Source organism: Ictalurus furcatus, chromosome 23 (assembly GCF_023375685.1).
Source record: "Ictalurus furcatus strain D&B chromosome 23, Billie_1.0, whole genome shotgun sequence".
In the NCBI taxonomy this organism is placed as follows: domain Eukaryota; kingdom Metazoa; phylum Chordata; class Actinopteri; order Siluriformes; family Ictaluridae; genus Ictalurus; species Ictalurus furcatus.
Window position 1 is genome coordinate 4,528,420 of NC_071277.1, and position 11,581 is coordinate 4,540,000.

At 40.7% G+C, this 11,581-nt stretch overlaps 1 protein-coding gene across 3 annotated transcripts in view; it reads right to left on the reverse strand.

Annotated features, from left to right (window-relative positions):
* The window catches only part of kcnb2b (potassium voltage-gated channel subfamily B member 2b), a 138,923-nt gene that overhangs the window by 122,168 nt on the left and 5,174 nt on the right, over positions 1 to 11,581 (reverse strand). The window contains exons 2-4 of one of the 3 annotated variants that reach the window (XM_053612229.1): positions 9,343 to 9,392; positions 3,784 to 3,917; positions 2,968 to 3,542 (exon numbers count right to left, since the gene is read on the reverse strand). In XM_053612229.1, the coding sequence (XP_053468204.1) occupies positions 2,968 to 3,542; positions 3,784 to 3,832 (624 nt within the window). In that variant the 5' untranslated portion in view covers positions 3,833 to 3,917; positions 9,343 to 9,392. Of the gene's footprint in view, positions 1 to 2,967; positions 3,543 to 3,783; positions 3,918 to 9,342; positions 9,464 to 11,581 lie in introns of those variants that run through there. The other 2 variants (XM_053612230.1, XM_053612231.1) reach the window with 2 other exon arrangements.

An 11,581-nucleotide genomic window follows, 5' to 3' on the forward strand; every position in this document is an offset into this window, starting at 1 on the left:
ATCTGCTGTAAAGAATATTATTCATTACATAATGAATTATTCAGTACCTATAGGGAAACTAATAAGAAATGTACTTATTGAGGGGAGTGAGAAATATACATCTGGTCCTGCCAGAAGGCCCAGAGACATTCAGCCACGGATGAACTCCATCAAAAAAGCAAGTCCACACGACTTTCCTTATTGCATGGAGTCTTCCTTTTGGCACAATAATGTGATAATGCATAAAGTTCATTCATAATTTTTCCAAAATGTCGCTGCATTGTCTTGAGGCAAGACTCCTAAAAAAACACACACACACACGTCATAGAAAACCACAGTTCCTAAACTTTCCCTAAAATTTCCCTCACTTGTGGACAGAGCACTGAATAAGCATACAATGCGCTCTCTCACACACACACATACCCTGTGATCCAGGCAAAAAAGATGCATCCACTTACTCAGTCAGACAGCTAATGCTTTGAATATTGCTCCTTAATTATCCAATCAAGCTACAAGGTACACTTAAAGGAAACGTATAGCCTCCAATATAGCACTGTGAAAACTCCACACCTAAATCATCACACACTCTCAAATCATCACACACTCTCCTTCACATGACTAGCTTGTGTGTTTCTGACACTGTATGACATATTGTTATCTATAAAATGTCACAAAATGACACAGCAGGAGTATGAGCATCAGGCTCAGGTAGGGGGGCGTGGCTAGTTTGAAGTACTTCGAATAATAATATACAGTACTTCTAATTGGTTGGTAGATCTCATTTTTGTAACACAGCCTCCTGTTATTATATGTAACATTGTTGATAGATTTCTAAACCCCTTTAGCTATTTTTTAAAAGAGGCTAACGACAAATCTTGCAACATTCGGAGCGACTGTTCTGCACTCGATACGACTACCTAGCTAACATCACAGTTGAGAGAGTCGGTTCGGTCGACCAATCACCGATCACCATTGTTTGTCCCACCCACAGACTTTTTTTTTTGTTCAGCCTTGCTTATCTATACTTACATTTACTTTTAGTCATTTGGCATTCCAACACAGTTTTCCTTCATGCTTGTTTCCCGACTACTCTGCGCCAGTGCTTGTTTTCTGTGTTCTTGACAGAAATGATGGTGTGTTTTAATACTTAAATGATTCATTCGTGGTCTCATGACAAAAAAAAAGAAGTTATAATCTATTATGTAAGGAACAGTCATTTCCTCGCGTCTCTCTCTCTCTCTCTCTCTCTCTCTGAGCTGGGAAACTTTGACTGTTACAAAGCACTTACAACCAAGACTCTTTCTGTGATAAATAAGTGATAAATGATAAATAAGCGTCTTCTAAGAAACGTCGCATTAATGATTATATGTTTTACTTTGTAGTTTAACAACACTTTTTAAAATAAAAATTTTAAATCTGTTTATTATTAGTATTAGATCATATGAAACGTCCGCCGTACAAGTCCTTGTGTACGAGCTGTTACTATAGAAACAATGACTACGTTTACATGGACAGCAGTAATCTAATTATTGGCCTTACTCTGAGTAAGATAATATTGTGATTAAGGTGTTTACATGAGTCGCTTTTAGAATACTCCTGTCATGTTCCCGTTTTACATGTTTTAGAACAAAATTAGATTAACAGCCCGCGTCATTACGTCACCGCGCCACGCCGTCCGACGTCCCTCCAGAATTTCACGTATCGACATACAGTTCGTCTTCGTTATGGTACTGTATACAGTTTTGGGTGTTACGTGCTAATAGACAACTGCTTGAAGCGGTGGGTGTGTCCCAAATCGCGTAGTTACCGTCTATATAGTAGCCGAGATACATGTATTTTTCCCCACTACAGGCCTATAGTAGGAAAGTATGCGATTTGGGACACAGCCGAACTCTCTTGTTCACCGTAAAACGTAAAACTGCCGTGTGTGATCGTGTCCTGTCGCAAAATGCGGTGAAAACTCTCACACGACATTCATAATGTGATTAAGGTGTTTACATGTCACTACTACACGTCCATAATGCGACTAAAACAGGAGTACTCCACCTGTCTTAATTAGATTATTGCTTACTTCGATTATGACCTTAATTAGATTAAGGTAAGTAAAAATTGCTGTTTACATGGTAGTTTCTTAATTAGAGTAGGGTCTTAATCGGATTAAGAGTGGGTTATTGTTGTCCATGTAAACGCAGCTACTAACGAAAGAGTGCATTAATATTATCCTTTGGTTCATGTAGAATCAGAGCTACTGTTGGAGCTGTGCTGTTATACAAATATGATGCAGACCTTCTGACCAATCAGATTCAAGCGTTCTGCTCAACAAGTTCTAATGAAGCTCTATCCGACAGGGTATCCCAAAAGTCTCCATACATAAGGGAAAATGTTTCATACTTAGTAGTATACGTATATATAATAATAAATAATATATATATTATTATTTCTTTTTAGATATTCTTTTAAAATGCCTTTGTAAAAGTACAAAGATCATTACAGGAACGCATTCGAAGTGCAGTTACATGCATGTGTTAACACCAGTTCATATCATCATATCATCAAGTGATAGAGATGACTCCATCCATGTGTGTTTACAAAGATACGGCGATTATGTAGAGGATGTTTTGTAAATAGGAAAACATTTTGCCAAAAAGTGTAACATTTTGCCAAAAAGTTATTTCATGTCAAATGTTTTGATGTGCAATGATAATGCAGTGAATATTCAAATCATTCTGTGAGATCACTTTATGAGGACTTTTTTTGTTTTGTTTTGTTTTGTTTGGGGTTTTTTTTTAGCATGTTTTAGATACTTTCCCCAGAAAAGTGTTGGCAGCTATTGACTATTACTGAGACATTGTGCTGATGGAGTTTGCTCAGTGCTAAACCAGAGACTATGAGCTTTAGATCTCCAGTACAAAACGAAATAAGTTTGGAAACCATTCATGTGGTGGCTGATCAAGCACGTGAATAAAGGTAAAGGGGACACTGTCTTACCTTAGCAGCGACTGAGGAGCTGGGCTTCTCCAGAAGATCCCACAGTTTCTTCCTCTTATCAGGACAACAGGAGTGGTCAAACTCCCCCTCTCCGTCCCTCTCGCGCAGTGTCTCCGCTTCCCTCCGCTGCTCCTCGTTCATCTGCTCCTTTTTCTGATGATAGCGCGCCTGGCAGCACGACTCCAGATAAATCTCATCAATACCCCAGTAATCGAGCTCCTGTCCGAACGAGAGCGCGCACATCTCCTCCATCATGTGCAGCTTCCCAGTGCGATAGAAGTTCAGGATGCTCGTGAACGCGCCCGGATGCCGGTCGAAGAAGTACTCGTTCTCGTTCAGGCTGTAATCGTCGCACACCTCCATGAGCAACTCGTGCGTGTTGCAGTCGCGCAGCTTGCCCAGACGCGTGCGCGGGAGCCGGTCCAGAGTCCGCCATAGCACCTCGTGGTTCAGGCCTCCCACGTTGATCCGCACTCTTCTGGTGCGGGCTTTGGTGCGGATGATCTCGATCGGCTCCGGAGGAAGGGACGTGGATGAGCGCGAGCCTGTTTTTGGAACTCCAAGGCCGACTTTATCTGCCATGGTTCACTCAAAATAAAAATAGAAAGACGGGATACAAGAACAGTTGTTTATAATGGATTAAAAATGGGGTTTGGACTTTATATTTGAATATAATGGAATCCAGTGGCAGCTAATCAACCTGGAGGAGCGCGAGCTTGCTTTTGCAACTCCTAGACCCACTAGGGTGCGCCATGTCGTGCACGCAAAAAAAAAAAAAAAAAAAAAAGATTAAAATCAGTTCTTTTAGCTATGTACCAGGTTGTGTCGTTTTCTTCTGGTTATCCATCAGCCAAACTGGAAACATGGATGAGCAATTCTTGCCAGAAAACCAGTTACAAAAAAAGTGATCCAGTCTATGTTGGATCCTCTTTACACACGCGCCTCCAGGACTGCAAGGAAAGAAAAGTGAAAATACTTTACTGATTGTATAATAACTGAATTCATTGTATGCACAGTTGAATTCACAACACTGTACTGAATTGACACACAATCAGTTGCCTGCTCTTTTTAAGGGGAAAGTAGCTAATGTGCTCAAAGAGTGGCTAGAAGTTGACAGATGACATCATAGACTAATTTGCATATTCGCTGATTATTTGCATATCAGAATAAATAAGGACGATTTGATGAAAACTCTTATTTTTATCCGAATAGAAAATAACTGAGTATTACTTGGTTCTCATAGAACGAAGTCAGCTTTGGTCATGGCACTACATGGCTAAAAGTTTCTGAACACCTGAACATCACACCCATACGTGATGTTGCGCTATCCTCAAAGTGTTGCCACTAAGCTGGAAGCACACAATTGTATGTCTTTGTATCCTGTAGTATTACAATTTCCCTTCACTGGAACTAAGGGGTCCAAACATCTTCGAGCATGTTCGATGTCCCTGTGCACAAAGCAAGCTCCATGAAGACATGGTTTGCCAAGGCTGGAGTGGAAGAACTCGAGTGATCTGCACAGAGCCCTGACCTCAACCCCACTGAACACCTTTAGGATGAATTGGATCACTGATTGCACCCCAGCCCTCCTTACCTGACACCAGTGCCTAAACTCACTGATGCACTTGTGGCTGAATGATCACAAATCCCTACAGCTACTCTCCAAAATCTAGAATAAAGCCTTCCCAGAAGAGTGGAGCTTATTACAATAACAAAGGGAGACTAAATCTGGAATGGGATGGTCAACAAGCACACGTGGGTGTGATGGTCAGGTGTCCACAAATTTTGGCCATATAGTGTATGTAGTTACATATATTACAGTTTCTATTAAGAATCCAGACAAACAGATGCCGTGGTATTGAACAGTTGGGAAAAAGACACGACTAACAAAGAAGAGCGTGGATGGGACAGTGATTGATGCTGATCAGTGATTGGTCTTTGGGAGACAGTGATGATCAGTGATTAGTCATTGGGAGACAATGATGATTGCTGACTGGTCGTTGGGAGACAATGATGATCAATGATTGGTCTTTAGGAGACAATGATGATTGGTGATTGGTCTTTAGGAGACAATGATGATTGCTGATTGGTCGTTGGGAGACAATGATGATCGGTGACTGGTCGTTGGGAGACAATGATGATCGGTGATTGATCTTTAGGAGACAATGATGATCAGTGATTGGTTGTTGGGAGACAATGATGATCAGTGATTGGTCGTTGGGAGACAATGATGATCAGTGATTGATCTTTAGGAGACAATGATGATCAGTGATTGGTTGTTGGGAGACAATGATGATCAGTGATTGGTCGTTGGGAGACAATGATGATCAGTGATTGGTTGTTGGGAGTCAATGATGATCTATGATTGGTCGTTGGGAGACAATGATGATCGGTGATTGGTCATTGGGAGACAATGATGGGAGACAGTGATGATCACTGATTGGTTGTTGAGAGTCAATGATGATCGGTGATTGTTGGGAGACAATGGTGATTGGTTGTTGGAAGACTGTGATGATCAGTGATTGGTCTTTGGGAGAAAATGATGATTGGTGATTGGTCTTTGGGAGACAATGATGATCACTGATTGGTTATTGGGCGACAATGGTGATCACTGATTGGTTGTTGGGAGACAATGATGATCAGTGATTGGTCATTGGGAGACAATGATGATTGGTGATTGGCTGCTGGAAACACCTGATTAAACACAATTACTCATGCATTACTCATGGAGCTCATGGATTACTTTGCACAATTTATGGAAAGAGCCCACCACTGGACAACCGCTGGCCAAATATTATTTGGATTGTTGACCATTCACAGCACAGCACTGACATGCACTGCCATGACAGGATCCAACTGCACAGCTACAAAGTGGTAGGCTTGCCTGCTAAAAGAACTCCTTAGTGTCTAGAATACACAGGCTTTAGACAAGCTAATTAGCACAAAATAAACAGGCTGGGTGTTAATGGAGCAGTAAAGAGTCCATTTCAATCTGTTCCTGTTATTCCACACAAATGTGTTCCAATCGCTATGCAGCTCCCTAGGTAGGCTGCATTTGTGCACGCCCGAGATAAAGTCTGTCCTATTTGGAGGACACACTTCACGTGTCTTTCTCAGTGACGGCAATTCCATAAATCTGTTCACAGAACCAGTGTTCTGTAAAGGTTTCGACAAACATTGTGTAACAAATTCCTCCCTTTGACTCTTTGACTGATCGTAAGTGAATTACACTTTGCATTTTTCAATTAGTTTTTCTGTGATTAATACGAACTAGCTAAAGTAGCACAGTTGCTGCAGTGTCCACTTGCTAGCCACTGTGATAAAAAAAAAATTATGTAAGATGACAACAAATTTTAAAAGTACCGCCTGCCAAGGTTCTTTAAAAAAATTATCTCTAATAACGCAACTTCCTTCAGCGTGGAACGCAGTGAAATAAGCATATACTGTATACATAAACCCCATACTTATATCTTGTGCACTCAGCATTAGGATTTTCTATTTTAAGTAATTTATTAAATACTGTTTTTTAATTCACTTTAGTCATAGCCAGATTCCCAACCACTAGCTAAATCATACGCTAGTTACCAAACCCAGAAACCATTCATTTCAAACTACACCTCATGCTGCATCACAGGGATCCTCAAGATTCAAACTCACAATCTACCAACAACTGGGTGAAACTTAAGATCGCTGCGCAGGTATGGACTCGCAGGTGAAGACCCTGCATTGGTAGAGCGTTTAATTCAGCCAATCAGATTAGATCATCAGGTCTACATCTTGTATATATAACGAGCATTGCAGTATATCACTGTTGCATTTACTATTCACTATAGAAATCTTTTTTATGGCATGAACTTTTATAGACTTCTATGTTAGGAAAGTGGTAGTAATGAATTTTTTTAATACCATACAAATTATCCATCCATCCATTTTCCGTACCTCTTATCCTACTGTACACAGGGAGCCTGGAGCTTAACCCAGGGAAGGGAACTCGGTGTACAAGGAGGGGGACACCCTGGACGGCGTGCCAATCCATCGCAGGGAACAGTCGCACTCACATTCACACACTATGAACAAATTGGGAATGCCAGTCAGCCTTCAATGCATGTCTTTGGACTGGGGAAGGAAACTGGAGTACCCAGAGGAAACCCCCAGAGAACAGGGAGAACATGCAAACTCCACGCACACACAGGGCAGAGGTGGGATTCAAACCCCCAACCCCAGAGGTGCGAGGTAAACGTGCTAATGTCTAAGCCACCGTGCCACCCCCTACAAATTATATGACTTGATAATAATTTCTCCCTCTCTTTACCTCCCTCTCCTTCTCTCCTTCTGTCGAGCAACACGTCATTTAATGGAGATGCCAGTGATCCTGACCCTTACTACTCTCCGGACCTGCCTGATTCATGTGGACGCCCTACCTCTGGATGGAGATCTCATCAACTGGAGTCTACAGACTAGAGATTGCTTAGGATGGTACTGCTTTAAGTACCATGAAAAGGTTTTGGACCTCAATTCCACATGGACATTCTCGCGGTAGTTGCTGGGACTACGGTTGCTACGATGGCCTTGGGACTGCAATTACCACATACAATTTTGCACTCAGATCTCCTTTAGTGAACAGTGGAATAGTTCAACAAACAGACTTCATATAAAAACCATAACAAACTTTCTTTTACTTTCACACTGTCCGTTGTGACCCAGATGAGGACGGGTTCCCTTCTGAGTCCGGTTCCTCTCAAGGTTTCTTCCTCATATCATATTAGGGAGTTTTTCCTCACCACCGTCGCAACCGGCTCGCTCAATAGGGATAAATTCACACACTTAAAATCTCTGTGTTTATATATTTCTGTAAAGCTGCTTTGAGACAACGTCCACTGTAAAAAGCGCTACACAAGTAAAATTGAATTAAATTTAATTGACAATAAGCAAATAATGAAATAATCAGTACGCTTAAAAGCCTGAACAAATTGTGACCATGTTCATGCATTTGTGTTTTGAAATATCTCTGAAACATACAGGAAAAATCATACATCTCTTTTAATATGTGTGTAACATAAGAGTTCATTTATTCAACATTGTCATCAACCTCATCAATATTACAACACTTAAGTGACCGCAGTACGTGTTAAACTCTTGAGTGTCAATTCATTTCATCCGTACGTGTGTTATTTCAACACCTCAACGCCATAGGTGTTAACAAAGTTAATTCACCACCCTTAACTCCATTAAAGCTTATTATGACTACCCACTATCTTTAAAAAAAAAAAAAAAAAAAAAAAATTGGTTCCTCGAGGATTCTTTGGATGATTAACAGTTCCAGCTTTACTAAATGATTACTAAACTGCGTATACACTTTCTTATATTTGGAAGCGTTTATGAAAGGGAAACCGTTTGTTGTTGTATGGTTCTCCAGCTTTCAGAGAAATCGACAGCGAGCCCGGATCTGCCAATGGGATAATCATATATACTTTATATACGTTAATCAAACACCCTGCGCTTTCATTCACGTTAGAACTCCTTGGGCTGTCTATTTCTTTTTTATTTAATTATTTATCTTAAAACATGTTGTTCAGCAATGACTATGAATTATTCATTAATTACACACGTAGAAACGAAAAAACAAAGGTTCCTCAAGGGTTCTTCGGAGGATGTGTTCGGGAGCTTTAACGAACGGGGTGGGGAACAAAATCATTCGGTGGTTATACTCCTTTCAGAGAAATATTAGCCTGGTTCATGGGGTTAATTAACATTATAATTCATTAATTATATTATGCAGCCATTCATTTATGAAGACACCATGTGTGCTAATTTATTCATTATTAAATGATTTCATTTCCAGCTGAAAGTAAAGTTAATTCGGCATCACACGGTACGATTTATTTCAAGTGTGCAGGATTTGATTCATGTACTAGATTTTAAGAAGCACTACAAGGGTTAATTCAGCACCAGCGTTACAGTACTTCATCCACTAAATGAATACTGGAGGAGTTTAATCAAGTTCTGTACGAATTCGTTCATTGATAGGAGTGCATCCCATACTAAACACTGTTTATGATCATTTCATTCTCGTGTGCAGCTCGTGATTAATGTCCTACAGCAGTTTTGACGCAAACTGTTGCTCTTCTGAACTAGATGAACACACAGCATTTTACAATCACACTCATACGCTGAGACTTCAATAAAACACCAGTAAAGGTGCAGGAACACTTTCTCAGCCTGAACATCATGACAGATCCATATGGAGCTTCATCAGTGTCATTATTGTGCAGTGACAGAGGATATAGCAACATGTGCCTGTGCGTGTGTGTGTGTGTGTGTGTGTGTGTGAGAGAGAGAGAGAGAGAGCGAGAGAGAGAGCGAGAGAGATCTTACCTTTCTGAAGTAAAGCAGCTTTGGCATGCAAACCGCCTTCACACAAGCAGCTAAGAGAGAGAGAGAGAGAGGGCGAGAGAGATAGATGAATAGATAGATAGATAGATAGATAGGTAGATGGATAGATAGATAGATAGATAGATAGAGAGAGAGATAGAGAGAAGAAGAATGGGATATTTTCCTAGTGCAGATTAATCTTCAGTGCTTTCCATGCAAATCTCCATTAAAGAGAAACGTTTGAGCCGCAACACGAGAAAAAAAAAAGTGTGCACCAGAGCAAAGCTGCGTCCATCTGCTGACTGAGACAGAGTGTGTGTATGTGTGTATGAGTGAGCGTGTGAGGGAGGGTGTGTGTGTGTGTGTGAGAGAGAGAGAGAGAGTGAAAGAGAGAGAGAGAGAGAGAGAGTGATGCTGCACCACAGTGTGGAGAGAAAGAGAAACACATCAGAGCCAGCAGTTTGACTACAGCCAACACACACACACATTTTGAATTGCTATACAGAGAACATAATATGTTCTCTGACTTATGCATTATGTCTCACTGCACATAGCCTTTACTTTCCTTGACTCACTTCCTTGCAAAACACTATATCCTGTTCTCAGTGGAAGCGCAACAGTCACCGGCTCTGTCTTAATCCCACAGCGTTCATTTCTCAGCCGTTCTTCTACATCATCTGGAGAGTAACAGTGTTATAATTATGCACTTTAAAGGAATGCGCCAGTGTTTCAGCCAAATCTCTGTTTACTGCATCTATGGTGTATGAATGTATTGATCACCAAAAACAAGAATTTGATCATGTTTTTTTCTGAACTGATGGAAGAATAAAATTCAACTAGTATAATAAAAACCCTAAGGGCAGTTCTTGAATTTGGTCAATCGATGTTTATGTGAAAGATATGTATAATTATAGGAGACTTTTTAATCAATTTTACAGCCTGTACAGGATTTTTTTTGTGATTGTTGCGGCCAAAAACGTTCGATTTCGCTGCTCCTTTTTTTCAAAGTTTGCGATGCAATTTGCGTACCCTTTTTTTTTGTGTGTGTGTGCTTTTTTTCGCTGCTTGAATTGGCGATATTGCAGGTGCACAAAAGCGTTTTGAACGGTCTTTCACAGTGATGTCGGTAAATGAGACCTTTTAGCAGTCCCTTCAGGATTGCGTGATTTTGTGATCGCAGAAATGAAGGCAAAATCGAGCGAACTTTTTCAAAACGACCTCAGATTTTCCACAGATTTGGGCCGAGATTCGGCCAAAGCCCGCTCCGATTCACATGCGTCGAACACGAGTACGGTACAGCTTAAAGGTTTACCAACAAACATCACTGCGAAAGACCGTGCGGAACAATTTCCTGCCATTGCAATTTCGCCAAGGAGTTTTCCGCAAAAAACAACTCGGCAAGTTGCATCGCAAATGCTGAGAAAATTGAAAATCAAGCATTTTTGGCTGCAACAATCACAAATAAACTCCGTGAAATCCTGTCACGTGCCGTGACGTCAAAATCTGCAGCAATTCTGAATGTTGCAGAATTTGCTCGATTTTGCGTTGATTTCTGAACTCCTGGAGGGGCAGATTAAAGGGATTCCAGTTAAAGCTATTAATGCAACTATAGGTATTAGTCAAACCTCAAATCTAAATCATTTCTCCTTAGAGATAGGACTGCATTTTCAGAGAGAATATAATATTATGCCTTACCAACCTAGTTATAGGAGTTGTGATTGTACCTTGGGGGAAAGTGTAAGTAACAGGAATTGCATTTCGCTGTCTTCAGTGTTGGATAATTGGATAACACTAACAGAAACTTTGCATAACATTTGTAGTGTTGCGTCACGTTACAATTGGCTATTCCTAATTCATAAAAGAACTGCCCTTACACCTCTATTATAAGTGAGTTTGGATTGTACTGTTGTCTCAGTACAGGATTTGTCCACGCAAATCATGCAGTTATGTCCTAGCCCGGTGGTTTTCAAAGTGGGGGCCGCAGCCCCTTGGGGACCACCAGGGGGCGCTCGGAGGGCCTCAACAATCCCATTCCTCCCACTAGTGTGTTTTCTCTTTCTCACGCTCAGACAACCACACACACACACACACACACACACACACACACACACACACACACACACACAGAATCAATTCCTAATGTAATGTAAAGATGTATTTTTTTTATTAATAAAAAAGGGGGATATAATCAGAAGTCTGTATTTTTAATGTGTTTTAAAGACATCTTGCAAAAAGGGGGGCC